This window comes from Thalassophryne amazonica, chromosome 9, assembly GCF_902500255.1.
Source record: "Thalassophryne amazonica chromosome 9, fThaAma1.1, whole genome shotgun sequence".
Taxonomy (NCBI): domain Eukaryota; kingdom Metazoa; phylum Chordata; class Actinopteri; order Batrachoidiformes; family Batrachoididae; genus Thalassophryne; species Thalassophryne amazonica.
The window spans coordinates 24,967,439-24,986,253 of record NC_047111.1 but is presented as its reverse complement, the minus strand read 5'-3'; the positions used below and the strand labels follow the sequence as shown (position 1 = coordinate 24,986,253).

At 46.2% G+C, this 18,815-nt stretch overlaps 1 protein-coding gene across 2 annotated transcripts; it reads left to right on the top strand.

Moving 5' to 3' along the window:
• Position 1: 1 nt before the first annotated feature.
• Positions 2–18,593, top strand: alkbh4 (alkB homolog 4, lysine demthylase). 2 transcript variants are annotated; one of them, XM_034177811.1, is made up of 4 exons: positions 2–153; positions 1,434–1,622; positions 2,991–3,539; positions 17,600–18,593. In XM_034177811.1, exons 1-3 carry the CDS (start codon positions 40–42, stop codon positions 3,510–3,512), a joined length of 825 nt encoding a protein of 274 aa, XP_034033702.1. In that variant the 5' UTR covers positions 2–39; the 3' UTR covers positions 3,513–3,539; positions 17,600–18,593. The 2 variants fall into 2 exon arrangements, with proteins under 2 accessions (XP_034033702.1, XP_034033701.1); XM_034177810.1 differs by lacking the exon at positions 17,600–18,593 and having other exon boundaries at positions 2,991–4,854.
• The last annotated feature ends 222 nt before the right edge of the window (positions 18,594–18,815 follow it).

The following is an 18,815-nucleotide window of genomic DNA, read 5'->3' as shown; positions in this document are numbered from 1 at the left end:
CCGCCCTCATTCACGTCATAGGGAGGTGTAGCTTGAGAGATGGCCGCCGGTAGCGGGGAGAGTTTCACTTCCTGCGTTTGTAAAGGTATTCGACGGTGTCTGATATGCGAAAGCGTCAAAGGAAAGCGACGAATAGAGACGGAGGAACACAAGGTAAAATGTTCTGCTTGAAAACATGATTCTGTGCTGCTTTGAATCACTGCTACACGCATTTGAAGCCGTACGGTGTGAAACTGTTGTTAGCACCGACTAGCGAAGCTTACTGTCACTGCGCCCGGCGGATGTGCTACGGCAACCCCGCTGGGACAAACTGCCCGACTTGTGTTGCTGGGCATGACCACGTAAGGTTGTTTTTTTTTTATTGTTTTATAAAGGTATCAACAGCTCTGTGATCGTTAATATAAACAAACAGCATCAACCGACACCAGTTTGTATATTAAATGGAGGAGAAGTGTTGAAATTAACGATTGCTGTTAATAAACTATTATCCACAAATAATGCACTTGATCCAGAACTTAAAGGCATTTCTATTATATTTAATAGATAAGTAAGAATATTGCAACCCATCGTCCCGCCTTGCTGATGACGCAACGGTAAAGCCGAGTTGACGATGTCTGTTGATGTACTTGAACAGTTTTCGTAAACGCTTCAGGATTGATACGCCATTTTAAAAAAATGTTAATTATTGTCTATACAAAAAATGTTCCTGTAAAGGACGCTGAAGTATTTGGGCATTTGCGAGGGGCGATTGAGAAGTTTCGAGCCTGACTCAGGAAAATGGAGGGTGTGGTTCTCTGTCTTTTGCATTCCGAGAACCAACATTTCTCAACATTGAACCCAGTGAGTCAAAACTTCACATATTGTCAAGAGATGTTCTGCTTTTTCTTCCTCTTTTGTACTTGGACAGCAGAAATTCACTACATTCGCCGGCATTCACCACTATACAGGCTTGGCTTTTGCAAACTAAGTTGGAAAATTAAAAAAATCACAATATTTGTCAACATTCGCCACTCTGTAAGATACTAATTTTGCTCACCTCCTGACCAAGCACATTGGAAACCGTGGTCAAGAGAAAAACTTCCTCAGGCATTTTGATTTATAGCACGAGACGTCACACAGGCCAGACTCTTTAGATTGACCATCTCCTTTAGCCATACTACATTCACCCAAGGTTTGTTTTTGTTTGTTTTTTTTCCCCCTCACTTATGGTAAAAAAAAAAAAAGTGTACCTGCATTTTTGGAGAAGACCTGGCAGGTTTTTGGTCAGTGGAGCAAAAGTACTTTCTAAAATGCAAACAGTTTTAGCAGTCTAGTTCTTTTTTGCCCTGTGACTGTTTCATGGTCGAATGGTTGCGACGTTTTGTATTTTAAATTTGGTCACTTTTGGTATGAACATCCAAAATGTTGACTTGTACATGCGCTTTTCTGTCAAGGTGGTTCATCACTTTATCTATGATCCTGTGACAAGGACTGCCATTCGTGAGGATGCAGAGCCTTCCTCGTTTCCCTTCCCTGGTGTCTTTCTGTGGGAGAACTTCATATCAGAAGAGGAAGAGATGGAGCTAATCAGCACAATGGACCAGGATTTGTGGATTCAGTCCCAGTCTGGTCGAAGAAAACAGGTGAGGAGATGGTATTGTTTAGTTATTGCTGTGTATTTGTGTGTAAGACATGTCGTGCATTGCTGCCACCATGTCCAGAGTGTGGAATTGCAGACTGACAAACCCACAAAACAACAAGGATAGCGGAACATTATTGCACATACAAGTAACCTCACGGCAGAAGTCACAAATCAAAGATTTATCCAAAATATAAGACACTGGCTCCCATGAGTGGTCATGAGGACCATAGTGCTCACAATTAAACAGGAACTGACACCCAGGACCCTGATATTATCCAAAATATGAGACACTGGCTCTCATGAGTGGTTATGAAGACCATAATGCTCACAGTTAACCAGGAACTGACACCCAGGACCCCGATGTTGCTCAGTAAAGACCAGCACACTATCCCTAATCTGAGTGGGCCGGTGGGTTGAAGCAGGACGACACAAGGGTAAGAAGTAACTAAGTTTACGTTTGAAACCTTAAAAGTAGGGTACATAATATGTACCCTGCAAAAAAATGTGGCAAGGACAGACAGACAGTGGTGAGACTAAAGACCTTAGATACTGGAAATTGACCAACAAAACATGGCACCTGCAACGGCACGTTCCACATCGAAAGCCACACTCATTGACCCACCTGATTAGGGAGGGGGGATACCTACTGGCGCTAATAGACCAGGGACAAACTCAAGGCCGTAGCAGAGGTGGCAATGTTAGGCACACGTGGAAGCACAAGGAACACCACCTTTGTTTCATGTGCCACAAAAAGAGGAGGTTGATAATGAAACGTGTAACTGATCAGCGACAATCTAGTGGACAAAATGGCCAGAGACTTTTGAGCATACTCAACCCAGAGCGCTGAGGAAGAATACATGACTATGACTGACTCTTATCCCTGGTTATACCTCTCCATCTGACCGTTGGATTGTGGGTGATAACTTGAAGATAAACCAACATATGCCCTAATCCGCCAACAGAACTCCTGCCAAAATCTGGAGGCACCTTGGGGATGGTCCAACGTGTAGGTGCCTCAGTGTTGAGGATTCAAACAACTGGGAAGTCCAAGGAGATGCTCATGATTACGTACATAGCTATACGAGATTTAAGATTCGTATTTAAATTCGTATTTGAGAATTGGACCAGTTGTCTGCCTGGGTGGTTGGCATCCTGGGCTTAAGGTGGTCCTGTAGTGTCATGGATGCAGGTCCAATACCTGACCTGACCAACAGCATTGCTAAGACGTATGTGGGTGAACACTTAAACCTGAGTTCATCATGTTGCATGTAACATCTTCAAGTTGAAAGGTATTTATTAAAATAAACTGGAATATATTGTTTTCTGTATTTGGATGATAATCATGAAATAATGGTTTCCTTTATTGCAGGACTTTGGCCCGAAAGTGAATTTCAAGAAGAGAAAGGTCCATGTGGGGAGCTTCCACGGGCTGCCAGCTTGGAGCCAAAAACTAGTCCTACGGATGCAGGCGGAGGTACCTTTAGCGGGCTTCCAACCAGTGGAGCAGTGCAATCTGGATTACAATCCTCAACTTGGCTCTGCCATCGATCCTCACCTGGATGACTCATGGCTGTGGGGGGAACGTCTGGTCTCCATCAACCTGCTATCAGACACTATACTTTCTATGTCCCTGGAACAGGGTCTTCCAGAGGCGGGACTAGAAGAGGGGGTCCATGTCGCTGTGCACCTTCCTCGTAGAGCTTTAGTCATGTTATGTTGTGAGGCGCGGCATCGATGGAAACATGCTATTCACAGGAAGGACATCCACGAGCGCAGAGTTTGCAGCACCTTCAGAGAGCTTTCTGCAGAGTTCCTGCCTGGAGGTGCACACGCACAGCTGGGAGTTCAGCTGCTGGACATTGCTTTGAGTTTCCAGGGAAGTTCAGTGTAGACTCAGGAGGAGTCAGAGCAGTGCTGTGTGAGTTTTATTTCCAAAATTTTTCATCTTCTGCCAGATGTCACAAACATATCCTGGAGTTTGAGGTTTGAGTGAACATGTGCCTTTTAAATTAAATGAGTAAGCTGATGTGCTGCAAGATAATTGGCTGTAGCTTCATTTTATATCTCCAGTTTGATTCTGTTGTGTCTTATTGCTGCTGTGCCAGTCATGCATTAGACTCACATCAGAGGAACATGAGTCTGGCTGCACATCGATGAGCTTTGATAGTTCAGTCATGGGACTGATGTTTGATCTGGACATTGCTGTTCTAGCTTTTCACATATTTTAATCTGATCAAATATTGGGGAAAGTCATCTGGGGAGAAAGTAGTTTAAATAAATGGGGATCAATAGGTTTGACTTTACATTAGTGTCTGTGGTGTTGCAGTCAGTAGGGAACAGGTGTGTAACCTGTTAGTGGAAGCACGACAAACAAATTCTCAACTTTAATAAATCACGGTCACTTGGGTTATTAAAATGCAGAATGAAATGCAGTTCCCAAGTCACCAGTTTCCACAACCCTACTCAACACCATGTATGCTTAAATTAAATCATTAATAAAAGGTCCCTGTGGCTTTATTTTTCAGGAAGACTGAAGCTCTGAAGTAAAAGCCAGTTTTGACATAGTACAGGCCAATATTTTACTTTATTGACATCAGTGGTCCAAATTAGGTTTTCTAAGCACAGGTTGAACATGTTTAATGAGAGGCATCAGAGAGCAGTTACACACCACAATGTAAATGTACATCTGTAATGTGTTCAGACTGGCACCCTGTCCAAGGTGTACCCCCTCACATCTTCTGACTGCTGGGATAGGATCCAGGCCCCATATCACCCTTGATTGGAGTCAGTGGGTAGAGAAAATGAAAGCAATAGTGTTTTTGAGTTTATGTGACTTCATTAAGTTATTCCTACCAATCAATCACAAATATTTTACTGATCTACTTTAGATCATCTGAGAGGGATGGTGGCCAAGCAGTTAAGTGTGCGTCTTTCCAGAGTGGAACGTTTCTGGTTCATGCCACCCTTGCCCAATTTCTAAGTAATGTAGAGTTGCATCTGGTGTAAAACCTGTGCCAAAACAACATGCAGATCTACCTGTGCTGTGGAAACCCCGAGTGAAACCAAGGAGAAGCCAGTGGGAGTTACTGCTGTCAGTCATCCATCTCAGCTTCTTTCGTTTTCTCTCACTCATCTTCAACCGCTTATCCAGGGTCAGGTTGTGGGGGCAACAGTTCTAGCAGGGCACCTCAGACTTCCCTTTTCTGGGCCACATTGACCACCTCTGACTGGGAGATCCCTGGGTCTTCCCCGGGGTCTCCTCCCAGATGGACGTGCCTGGAACATCTCCCCAGGGATGTGCCCAGGGGGCATCCTTACCACATGCCTGAACCACCTCAACTGGCTCCTTTGAACGCGAAGGAGCAGTGGCTCTACTCCGAGCTCCCCACGGATGGCCGAGCTTCTCAACCTATCTCTAAGGGAGACACCAGCCACCCTCCTGAGGAAGCCCATTTCGGCCGCTTGTACACTTGATCTGGTTCTTTTGGTCTTGATCCAACACTCATGACCATAGGTGAGAGTAGGAACGAAGACTGACCAGTAGATTGAGAGCTTAGCTTTTTGGGCCAGCTCCCTTTTCATCGCAATCGTGAGGTAGAGTGAATGTAGTGCTGCCCCTGTTGCGCCAATGCTCTGGCCAATCTCACGCTCCATTGTCCCCTCACTCGTGAACAAGACCCTGAGGTACTTGAACTCCTTCACTTGGGGCAAGACCACATTCCCTACCCTGAGTAGGCAATCCATCAGTTTCCTACTGAGAACCATGGCCTCAGATTTAGAGGTGCTGATCCTCATCCCAGCCGCTTCACACTCAGCTACGAACCGATCCAGTGAGTGTTGGAGGTCACAGGCTGATGAAGCAAACAGGACCACATCATCTGCAAAAAGCAGTGATGAGACCCTGAGCCCACCAACTGGAAACCCAAAGCCCCTTGATTACACCTCGATATCCTGTCCATAAATATCACAAACAGGATTGGTGACAAAGCGCAGCCCTGGCGGAGGTCAACCCCCACCAGAAACAAGTCCGACTTACTGCCGAGCACCTGAACACAGCTCTTGCTTTTTGAGTACTGAGACTGGATGGCCCTGAGATGGGGCCTCCTCACTCCATACTCCCGCAGCACCTCCCACAATATCTCCCGGGGTACCCGATCATGCGCCTTCTCCAAGTCCACAAAACACATGTAGACTGGATGGGCATACTCCCAGGCACCCTCCAGGATCCTTGTGAGAGTGAAGAGCTGGTCAGTTCTTCCATGACCAGGACAGAAACCGCATTGTTCCTCTTCAATCAGAAGTTCAACTATCGGCCGAACCCTCCTTTCCAGCACTCTGGAGTAGACTTTACCAGGGAGGCTGAGTAGTGTAGTGTGATGCCCCTGTAGTTGGCACACACTTTCTGGTCCCCTTTTTAATTATGGGGACCACCACTCCAGTTTGCCACTCTTTTGGCACTGTCCCAGATCTGACTGCAGTGTTGAAGAGACGTGTCATCCAAGACAGTCCCTCCACACCCAGAGCTTTCAGCATTTCTGGACGGATCTCATCAACCCCTGGGGCCTTGCCACTGTGGAGTTGTTTGACTACCTCAGTGAATTCCACCAGGGAAATTGATGATAATCATCCATCAACTTCCAGCTCTGCCTCTACTATAGATGGCACTCTGGTCTAATGCAGGAGTTCCTCAAAGTGTTCCTTCCAGTGGCGGATTACATCCTGAGTTGAGGTCAACAGAGTCCCATCCTTACTGTAGACAGCTTGGATGGTTCCCCGTTTTCCCCTCCTGAGGTGCCTCACAGTCTGCAAGAAGCACGTTGGTGCCAACCGAAAGTCCTTCTCCATGGTTGCTTCAAACTGCTCCCCCACAGCAGAGGCTGCCGCTCTTCGGGCCTGTTGGTGCCTTGCAACTGCCTCTCTGGGAACAATCACATTTTCTTGGTGGAGAGGTTTGTGTGCCCCTATGAACCTGAGAGCTGTGTTGTCTGGAGCCTTTGTGCTCCTGGTAGGGTCTCCCATGGCAAATTGGTCTCAGGCAAGGGGCCAGACTAAGAATAGTTCGCAAAACACTATGACAGAACGAGGCAGAGGAAATTTGACCCGACTCAGGGAAGTCCAGGGGCCTGGCTGGAGGGCCCGTCAGTGAGCACCTGGTGGCTGGGCTTGCCATGGATCCCAGTCGGGCACAGCCCGAAAAGGGTATGGGGACCTTCGATCTCCACCCTGTGGGCTCACCACCCACAAGGGGAACCGCTGGTGTCAGGTGTGCTGTCCCATGGGTGGCAGTAAAAGTCGAGGCCCTCGGTGGACCAGACCTGGGCGGCAGGGGCTAGCTCTGGGGGTGTGGAACGTCACCTTGCTGTGAGGGAAGGAGTCGGTGCTTGTGCGGGAGGTGGTGCGATACCAGTTAGATCTGGTGGGCCTCGCCTCCATGCATAACCTCGGCTCCAGAACCACTCTCCTTGACAGGGGTTGGACCTTATTCTTTTCTGGAGTTGCCCAGGGTGTGAGGCAGCGGGCGGGAGTGGGGATACTCACAAGTCCCCAACTGAGTGCCGCTATGTTGGAGTTTACCCCGGTAGATGAGAGGGTCGCCTCCCTCCACCTTCGGGGGCGGGGACTCTAACTGTTGTTTGTGCATATGCACTGAACAGCAGTTTGGGGTATTTGGCCTTCTTGGAGTCCCTGAATGGAGTCCTGTGTGGGGATCCAGTGGAGGACTCAATTGTCTTGCTGGGGACACGCACATGTGGGCAATGACAGAGACACCTGGAGAGGCATGATTGGAAGGAACGGCCTCCATGATCTAAACCCGAATGGTCGTTTGTTATTGGAAAGACAAAGAAGACCTAACATACCCGAACAACGAATTAACTAGAAACCAAATATAAGAACCGAAAAAGATCAACATGACAATAAACGTTAAAACTAAACAAGGGTGGAACTCACAAGTGGCAAAAGAGATAATAGAAAATTTAACTAAAGAATACACAATGGAAAAACAATAGCTGGCCAGAAATTTTGTTTTTTATTTGTTTGGGAGGGCCTGTGATGTATATTTTGGTGTGACTTATACAGCACAAATTGGTCAGTAATAATAATAATTACTATTTATATACAGTAGTGTTCAGAATAATAGTAGTGCTATGTGACTAAAAAGATTAATCCAGGTTTTGAGTATATTTCTTGTTGTTACATGGGAAACAAGGTACCAGTAGATTCAGTAGATTCTCACAAATCCAACAAGACCAAGCATTCATGATATGCACCCTCTTAAGGCTATGAAATTGGGCTATTAGTAAAAAAAAAAGTAGAAAAGGGGGTGTTCACAATAATAGTAGTGTGGCATTCAGTCAGTGAGTTTGTCAATTTTGTGGAACAAACAGGTGTGAATCAGGTGTCCCCTATTTAAGGATGAAGCCAGCACCTGTTGAACATGCTTTTCTCTGTGAAAGCTTGAGGAAAATGGGACGTTCAAGACATTGTTCAGAAGAACAGCGTAGTTTGATTAAAAAGTTGATTGGAGAGGGGAAAACGTATACGCAGGTGCAAAAAATTATAGGCTGTCCATCTACAATGATCTCCAATGCTTTAAAATGGACAAAAAAAAAAAAAAAAAAAAACAGACGCTTGGAAGAAAATGGAAAACAACCACCAAAATGGATAGAAGAATAACCAGAATGGCAAAGGCTCACCCACTGATCAGCTCCAGGATGATCAAAGACAGTCTGGAGTTACCTGTAAGTGCTGTGACAGTTAGAAGATGCCTGTGTGAAGCAGTGACGGATGCTGGTCTTTCAAGGAGGGGAAGCTCAATTTCGGCCTACATCATAAAATGTGTTGGTTTATTTATACGTAAATTCTACCCTCCGTTCCTTTTCAAGAAAATGATCTGTGACCCTGTCGTACCAACAAGGCGTCTTTCCCAGGGACTTGACTAGTGTCCTCTCAATGACCAGCAGAGCTAGGCTGCTTAAACGGCCTTGGCCCATGGTGTTGCGGGTGTAAGACTTGAGCCGCTTTAAACAGGAGAAGCTCCTCTCTACACCTGCAGATGTAGCTCCAATCGTTGCCACTAATGACAATAGTTTGTACACCTGAGGCATTGCACTGTCCAACTCCATGTCTTTCAGAAACAGCAAGAAATCACATAGCTTTCCCCTGTTGCCCTGCAAGTCCTCATTTGAATATAGGACTTGAAGTTCAGACCTCAGTCTCCCTGAATCAAAGAACTGGCCAAAACTTTTCAGGACACTCTGAAATACCTCCTCTGGAAACACTTGTCTCGTCTCATCAAATTTCCCTGGATTGACCAATTCCAAGAAGCGCAGAGTTTCCAAATTTGCAAAACGCCGAGGTAGCTGCTCTGTGAGATTGTCTAGGATGGCCATGTACAGATTTCTGTAGCGCTCCTTGGGATCCTGTAGTTGTGACAGACGGCGTTTTCTCATGGGCTCAGTTTGTGGGTCTGATGTGAGATCTGCTGCTTTGGCATAAACAGCTTGGAAAGCCCCCTCTGACCTCTTTGAGAAAAGCAAGAAGAGACTCAATTCTTTTCTTGCAGTACAGAACATCCATAGCTCTCTGCTGGTCAATGTCAAACACCACATCAGTCTCAGAGAAGATTTGTTCATATGTGTACAACATGAACACAAACTCAAAATCCTCCAGTTTCATCAGAAGGCCTTTGACACAGTCTAATGTGTCATCATCCATGGACTTATCTGCAATGAGCATCTCAAAAGATGGCAAGAGGGCATCATAATTGTTTGCCACAGTGCTCACTATCCGTGATGAGAAATTCCATCGAGTAGGAGCATTTCTAGGCAACCTTGAGCAGCCTGCAGACTCAAGAAAAGACATCCTCTGTGGATTTTGAGAAAAATGTGGCAAACCCAGAGAGTGATGCAAAAAAATTCTGCACTCAAATAAGCATTTAGCCCCCTGAGATAGAACCAGATTCAGTCTGTGTGCATAGCAATGCACAAAATTGCACTGGGGGCTATTGCTTTAGCTTTGGCCTGCAAACCATTGAGAGCTGAAGCCATGACAGCAGCCCCATCATAGGTTTGCGCCACAACTTTCTCCCTGAAATTGTAGCCCTGCATGTTCTCATTCAAGATTTCAAAAACAGACTGAGCATCTCTTCCCCCAGAAACATCAAAAAATCCAATAAAGAGCTCCTGAATTTTACCTGCTCTATCCACATAGCGAACAATGACAGAGTTAAGCATGGCAAGCTATATCAGTTGTTTCATCCACCTGCCATGCAAAAAAGGGAGCAGCCTGGATTTCATCCTTGATCTCATCAGAAACAGTGGCTGAAAGAGCAGAGATCAAGTCATTTTGGATTGGCTGGGACATACCAGAAAACACAGCTGATGACTGGAATTGTGTGACCAGGACAGAGTCATATTTAGCTAATGGTTCATTAAACTCCCTGTAATTCCCCTTGTTGGATGATTCAACACTCTCATCATGCCCCCTAAATGACAGCCAAGCAAGGAAGTCACATCAATAAGGCGGTTTAGGAAAGTTCTGTTTTGTTTAACTGCTTCATTATGTTTTGCCACTTGAATGCGAGTGCCTTCATTGATTACATGCTCAACCCTGACTCTGCCCAGGCAACTTAACCTTGCACATGCACTCACATGTTCATTGCTTTTTTCATGCTTTTTGTATGCCCTGTCAAAGTTGGACAGATCCCCAAAACCTACTTTTGACCATACAACACATCCCTGAGATGGTTTCATCAAGAGGCATGGCCAACAGTACATTTTATTTGTTACAGCACTTCCAGTCAGCCAGCTTACTTTGTCATACCAGGACAACTGAAAATACCTGTTACTTTTCCCTTTTGCACCAAATTAATCTGAGGAGTTGATCTGCCGTGCTGTTTAACTCTAAGTTTTTCTTCGTAAGGAAGACTATCAAATGGCTTCGCCAAAATCCGGTCCACAACATTCAAATTGTCTGCCATTATGTGCAGCTTGCTACCTAGCTAGCTCGCTAGCTGAGACTGGCGTGAGGCTAGTGTGAAGTTTGTCCGCCTGTGAGTGCTTAGTGACGGTGGAGGAGCTCAGCAGCACCCGCTGCTCGGTAGGGACAGAAACTGCGATAGAAGTCAGAGTGATAGAAGTCAGTCTCCAAGCACAAGCAGCTACAAAAAACCCACCAGAAATAGAAGCTCGATTTGTCGCTAGAAAATGCCTCTAAGAGGATTAAGAAAGTCTCCGGTTCAACTCAGAACAGAATGAAAATTTAAAAAATGCTCCCACGGATGTTTACACCAAAAGATCACTGATTCGCTCATTTCGCTGTCAATCAAAACGGGATTCAGCCTCAGACAGATCATCCAATCATCATGCAGAAGCTGAGCTTCCGGGCCAGCCGAGGCCAGCCCACTGCCCCATAGACCCCCAGAGATGATGAGCGTCCGATGGGCGGGACAAAGCCCAGCATTTATCCAATGACTCGTCTTGATTCGCTGCACTGTGGACGCTCAGCGTCCACACTGTTTAAAGGTGCATTTACACATAACCAAGACGCATTATGAATGTCATTTTTCTGTCATTCATGACACATTCCTGACATTCTTAACGTGACTTAACGCATCTGAATAGGTTTCTTAATAGTGCGTGTTGGTGCGTGATATTCGTGAAGCATATTTTTGCCTGTCAAAAAATCTTCCACGAATGTCACACACCACCCTCATTTCGTTTCACATCGTGGAGGTCGCAACTGAGCGTATTGATCCATCTTGATGAGTAGTGATCCTTAATAGAATGTGACAACATTCGTAGTGGTTCCTGTGATGGTTCTTGGAGCCCAAACTGTCACGCGTTATTACGAAGTGACACGGAAACTGTCAAGTTTTGACACGACTTGTAACGCGGCGTCACATTTCACTGTGCGCCACGACGAATCAGTTTTCTGTCATGTACGCACAATTAAACTCAGCTCCAAGTGTCGTTCCACAGTTCCTGCTGAAGCTTCTCAAGACGCTCCTGCAGGTTTTCCGCCTGCTGTTGTAACCGATGAGCGGGAGAACGAGTCTGAGCAACCAGAGGAGCGAGAGGAGACTCACGTGCAGCCAGACATCGCTACACCTCCTCCAGTCCGGCGGAGGAAGAAGCGCGCGCACAATTAAACCCTGCTGCACCCCATTCAGTTTGATTGCTGACACCAAGTCGGCTAAAAGTCTCATTTCAGTGCTCTTCAGCGCACTCCTGCAGGTGTTCCACCTGCTGCATGTGCCTGATGTTTGGGAAAACGCGCGAAACGAGAGCCGCATGAAGCCACACATCTGGCTCTGTCCGTCTCCTCCTCTATGCATGCAGTCAAAAAGTTCTTCTGAAAAACTGGAGCAATCTGAATTCGGTTGGATGAATATGGGTGTGTGTGTGGAGACAATTCACCTCGTTCACAACATGACAGAACTTAACGATGCACTGTTACGCGCAATAGCGTGCAACAACGCGGAACACTATTTTTGACCGTGCATAATGGTTCCTGATAATTCTCCAGCAACACGTGCTATTAATCGTAATGTGTGGTAACAGGTTGCAGCAGTTCCTGAGGACACCTGACGCCTCTGTCCCGAATCATCACATTCGTGATCAGCGGCCAAGAATGTACTTCGTGGCATTCTTGACTTGTCGTCGTTATGTGTAAACACAGCATAAAGCACTGTGAAGCTGCGGGAATGAGTGAGAGGAAAACCGCGTCTTTACCAGTGATAAGAAGCTGATTCTGAACAAAGGTTGAGCGTGTTGTAGCACATATTTAGTCAATGACATCTACACAGAAATGACATTGACCAATTATGATGCCCTCCTGCACAAATGACTTTTTGCCAGCTTGCACTCGGCCGAGACGGACGCACCTTTCTCTTCTCCCTCTCTCCTTATCTTTGCTGCTTGTGTGGCATGTTGTCTGTGAGGCTGCAGCTTTGCTCTTCTGGAAAACGACAAAAATGGATCTGCTAAAGTGGTCTTTGAATGCAATTGACACTATTTTTTCTACAAGACATTCGGGGGCGGAGGACCCGACCTGTCCTGCCGGGACGCATGTGATGGGTTACGTGATGGACTCGTGGAGGAGATGGCAGGTCATGTGCCTTTACATGCTTTCTGTGGAGGACGTCGAAGATGTGTATATATGTGGCTTGGTGGTGTCCAGCTTTCTGCTGTGCGGAGCGGGCATGGCGCTGGTTTACCGGAAAATCAAGAAAGTGGAGGCAGCTTTGATTGGGCCGTCCAGAATGCCCTACATGATTGATTCGATTGGGAAGGCAGTGGCTGCGCAGTCGGTGGGTGTTAACCGCATGCTGGAAAACATCTCGGGCAGGATTGCAGCTCTGGAAACCTGCTTTGACCGTCTGTAAAGACCACATTCTACATTCAGATGCATTGAGAGCCACTCTGTTCTCAGAACTGTGGAATCTTTCAGGCGTCTGCTAATCTGGATATTCATTTGGCCTCCCCAAACACAGCTGCACTCCAAGGCCACTGTGATAAAAAAGCTCCTCAAGAAGATCAACACTTAAGCCTCGCTCCCTGGTCATCCCCCTCCCCTCAGCTTCTCCAGCTCTGACGTTGACTGGACAGTGGACTGCTCAGGGCTGAGCCCCTCCCCCTCCAGGATTGTCGGACAAGGCCGTTGACGGCACCTAATAGGCTGCCTCCGGAGTGTTCTGATAAACTTGACCTTCAAATCTCGGTTGTCGTCCTGCGTCTTTGTTTGTCTGTGTGATTATTGTTTTTCTGTGCTGATGGGGGTTTTTTTTCCTCATTGCTGCAGTGTAACGCAGCGGCTATGAGGGTTTTTTTTTCTCCTTTTTCCCTCGTGTGTGCTTTTTAATATGTGATTATGTACCGGGCCGGCCTATGTGTGTTGTGTGTTATGTGTGTGTCGTTTGTTATGGGTCGGTCTTGGTTTGCTCAGCCCTGCTGTTGACCAAGGCAGGGATGTACATCTGGAGCTGGTCCCCGGGCGCCTAATGGCGACTTCTGCTCCTACTGGCAATTAGGATGGGTTAAATGCAGTAGACACATTTCATTGTGCAGGGAACATGTTCTTTGTGCATATGACAATAAAATTCTTTTGAATCCTTGAGAATCCTTGAATCCTTAATTTATTTGCAAGAATCGCCCGCAAAGTCCCTTTGTTAAATCAAATCAAATCAATTTTATTTATATAGCGCCAAATCACAACAAACAGTTGCCCCAAGGTGCTTTATATTGCAAGGCAAAAGCCATACAATAATTACAGAAAAACCCCAACGGTCAAAATGACCCCCTGTGAGCAAGCACTTGGCGACAGTGGGAAGGAAAAACGCCCTTTTAACAGGAAGAAACCTCCAGCAGAACCAGGCTCAGGGAGGGGCAGTCTTCTGCTGGGACTGGTTGGGGCTGAGGGGAGAGAATCAGGAAAAAGACATGCTGTGGAAGAGAGCAGAGATCAATCACTAATGATTACGAGGGCTGTCAATAAAGTATAGGTCCTTTTTATTTTTTTCAAAAACTATATGGATTTCATTCATATGTTTTTACGTCAGACATGCTTGAACCCTCGTGCGCATACGTGAGTTTTTCCACGCCTGTCGGTGACATCATTCGCCTGTGAGCACTCCTTGTGGGAGGAGTCGTCTAGCCCCTCGTCGGAATTCCTTTGTCTGAGAAGTTGCTGAGAGACTGGCGCTTTGTTTGATCAAAATTTTTTCTAAACCTGTGAGGCACATCGAAGTGGACACGGTTCAAAAAATTAAGCTGGTTTTCGGTGAAAATTTTAACGGCTGATGAGAGATTTTGAGGTGATACTGTCGCTTTAAGGACTTCCCACAGAGCGGGACGTCGCGCAGCGGTCCCAGACGCCGTCGTCAGCCTGTTTCAAGCTAAAAACCTCCACATTTCAGGCTTTATTGATCCAGGACGTCGTGAGAGAACAGAGAAGTTTCAGAAGAAGTCAGTTTCAGCATGTTATCCGGATATTCCACTGTTAAAGGAGATTTTTTTTAATGAAAGACGTGCGGACGGTGTGGTGCAGCGCCACAGGAAAAACACCTCCGTGTTGATAACCATTTGTAAAATCCAGGCGGCTTTTGATGGCTTTCATTGGAGTGAGTATATGGAAATTGTTTAACAGCTGGACATGTTCCAACTTGTCCTTAAGGCTTCCAACAGAGGTGTTTTTCCTGTGGCGGAGCGTCGCAGCGGAGCGTCGCAGCGGCTGCGAGCCGACGCTGCAATCCGCCCACACGTCTTTCATTAAAAAAATCTCCTTTAACAGTGGAATATCCGGATAAAATGCTGAAACTGACTTCTTCTGAAACTTCTCTGTTCTCTCACAACGTCCTGGATCAATAGAGCCTGAAATGTGGAGGTTTTCATCTTGAAACAGGCTGACGACGGCGCCTGGGACCGCTGCGCGACGTCCCGCTCTGTGGGAAGTCCTTAAAGCGACAGTATCACCTCAAAATCTCTCATCAGCTGTTAAAATTTTCACCGAAAACCAGCTTAATTTTTCGAACCGTGTCCACTTCGATGTGCCTCACGGGTTTAGAAAAAATTTTGATCAAACAAAGCGCCAGTCTCTCAGTAACTTCTCAGACAAAGGAATTCCGACGAGGGGCTGGATGACTCCTCCCACAAGGAGTGCTCACAGGTGAATGACGTCACCGACAGGCGTGGAAAAACTCACACATGCGCACGAGGGTTCAAGCATGTCTGACGCAAAAACATATGAATGGAATCCATATAGTTTTTGAAAAAAATATAAAGGACCTATACTTTATTGACAGACCTCGTAAATGCAGAGTGGAGCATACAGAGCAAAAAGAGAAAGAAACACTCAGTGCATCATGGGAACCCCCCAGCAGTCTAAGTCTATAGCAGCATAACTAAGGGATGGTTCAGGGTTACCTGATCCAGCCCTAACTATAAGCTTTAGCAGACAGGAAAGTTTTAAGCCTAATCTTAAAAGTAGAGTGGGTGTCTGTCTCCCTGATCCGAATTGGGAGCTGGTTCCACAGGAGAAGAGCCCGAAGCTGAAGGCTCCTCTGGCTGTGCAGAAGAGGTTACAATTTGCCAAACACATCAACTGGCCTAAAGAGAAATGGAGGAATATTTTGTGGACTGATGAGAGTAAAATTGTTCTTTTTGGGTCCAAGGGCCGCAGACAGTTTGTGAGAGAACCCCCAAACACTGAATTCAAGCCACAGTTCCCAGTGAAGACAGTGAAGCGTGGTGGTGCAAGCATTATGATATGGGCATGTTTCTCCTACTATGGTGTTGAGCCTATATATCGCATACCAGGTATCATGGATCAGTTTGGATATGTCAAAATACTTGAAGAGGTCATGTTGCCTTATGCTCAAACCATATGGTTCCAAACCAACAAAATTAATGCCTCGCAGTTGTGAAGAAATCATGAAAAACTGTGGTTATACAACTAAATACTAGTTTAGTGATTCACATGATTGCTAAAAAAGCAGTTTGAACATAATAGTTTTGAGTTTGTAGCGTCAACAGCAGATGCTACTATTATTATGAACACCCCCTTTTCTACTTTTTTACTAATAGCCCAGTTTCATAGCCTTAAGAGTGTGCATATCATGAATGCTTGGGGTTGTTGGATTTGTGAGAATCTACTGAATCTACTGGTACCTTGTTTCCGATGTAACAATAAGAAATATACTCAAAACCTAGATTAATCTTTTTAGTCACATAGTACTGCTATTATTCTGAACACTACTGTAGCACTTTCTCAGGAAGCAAAGCACTAAACAAAATAAACCCCAATAATAAAATAATAAATGGCAAAAATAATGTTGTGTGGGCCGCTGAAGAGGAGGTACTGCTGGCCCACCACCACCAGATGGCGCCCTGCTTGGAGTGCGGGCTTCAAGCACGAGATGGCGTCGGAGCCGCTGGGAGTGACAGCTGTCACTTATCAGCACCAGCTGTCACTCATCCAACTCATCACCATCACTATAAAGGCCGGACTGCAACTCCACCTCCTCGCCGAGAAATCAGCTACCACTCAAGGTAACCTTCTCTGCAGTGATTTTGTTGTACCTAAACATTGTTCTGTGTGCAGCCGTTTTCCTGTGGACTCAGTCTGAAGCTGGATTGGCGGATAGTGGGAGTGCGACGTTTTTCGCCTCTCACTCCTTCCAGGGAAGAGACTGACAGGAGCTGCACGGGTGAAACTGTTTCTGGAGGTGGAGGTTCTCCCTCCCGGAGGAACTGAGCAAGAAGAGATTACTGGGTGTGTCTTCACACACCCACCATTAACTGTTTCTGTTTCTGCCAGAAGTACCAGGTCTGACAGCTGGAGACGGTGGCCACCTGGGACTCGGGACTTGGTGGTTCCGTTGTTCTTCAGATCTGCTGGCGGTGGAAGCCGTGTGGGATCTGACTCTTCTCTGGACAGACGTCTTCTATCCTCGAGCCTGCCCACACGTCACCTTGTGTATGATTGACTGTACTCCTCTATTGTTATTGTCTGCATTCAGTTGTGCAATTCACAACATTAAATTGTTACTTTTTGGCTTATCCATTGTCCGTTCATTAACGCCCCCTGTTGTGGGTCAGTGTCACTACACCATCCCAACAAATAAAAAGTAAACTAAACAGTTCACAAACTTCCCAAATTAAAGAGATGATATTTAAGAAAAAAGGTGCAACTTATACTCTGGTAAATACAGTAAATCAAATGTTCCATAGAATTTTTTTCTATTTCAATAAAAACACAGAAGCCTTTTAAAATACCATAAGCAGTTGACCCTTTTTGATGAACACGATCGCCTCACAACCCAGTGCATGATTCCAAAGTTCACCCAAAATAATTTTGTTTTCAAGATTTATTTTGTTTAATCTTCAATGTGTATTTGTCATCATAAATTATTTGATATTTAGATGCTTTTTTGTTGTTGTTGTTGCAACATGTTGGCTTTATCTGTCTCCCTGTGTGCAGGATGCTGCAGCATCAACAATGAGCTCAACAACTTCTTCGGGAGGTTTGAAGCGTTAAATAACCCCACAGTGAGGAAAGCTAGTGCGGAGAGTCCTGAGGAAGGTCAGTGCACAGAAGGCCACAGGCCCAGACAACATCCCAGGACGTCGTTCCCCCATGCTTCAAGTCAGCCACAATCATTCCAGTGGCCAAGAAGCCAACCATCACATGCCTTAATGACTTTCACCCTGTTTCACTCACATCCACCATCATGAAGTGCTTCCAGTAGGTGGTTAAGGACCACATCCTCTCCATACTGCCCCCATCATTTGACCCATACCAGGCTGCATACCAGCCCAACCGCTCCACTGATGACGCCATCTCTACTGCTCTCCATCTGAGCCTGGAGCACCTGGAGGAGAAGAACACCCACGTGCGATGCTGTTCCTGGACTTCAGCTCAGCATTCAACACAATCATCCCCCAACACAATCATCCCCCAGGACCTGGTATGTAAATTGGTCTAACTGGGCCTCAACACACCCCTGTGCAACTGGTTGCTGGATTTCCTCACCGGCAGAACCCAGTCTGTCCGTGTGGGGTACAACACTTCCAGTGTCATCTCCCTGAACACCAGCTCTCCCCAAGGCTGTGTCCTGAGCCCCCTGCTGTTCACCTTGTTGACCCATGACTGCCGTCCGAGGTACAACACCAACCACATACTGAATTATGCAGACGACACAACAGTTGTGGGCATCATACAGGACAATAATAAACTGGCCTATAGAGAGGACGTGTGACATCTGGTGGACTGGTGTAAGGCGAACAACCTGCTCCTAAACATCGACAAAACAAAAAGAGCTCATTGTTGACTTCAGGAGATCCCAACCCAGCCACACACCACTCATCAATGACACAGCGGTGGAGGTTGTCAGCAGCACCAAGTTCCTGGGGGTGCACATTACAGACAACCTCAGCTGGTCACCTCACACCACCTCCCTGGCAAACAGAACTCAGCAGCGTCTACATTTCCTGCAACGGATGAGAAGAGCCTCCCTCCCCCCTCCATCCTCTCCACCTTCCCACCTTCCAAGCAACATTTTGTTGCCAGACTCACTGTTGTGTTTTTGTGCAATGACAATAAAGTCTAAGTCTATCAAGTTTTGCTTATAAAACATCTGAATTACATTAGAAAATCATCACAACACATTATGCTCCCATCACAAATAAGCAGCTTA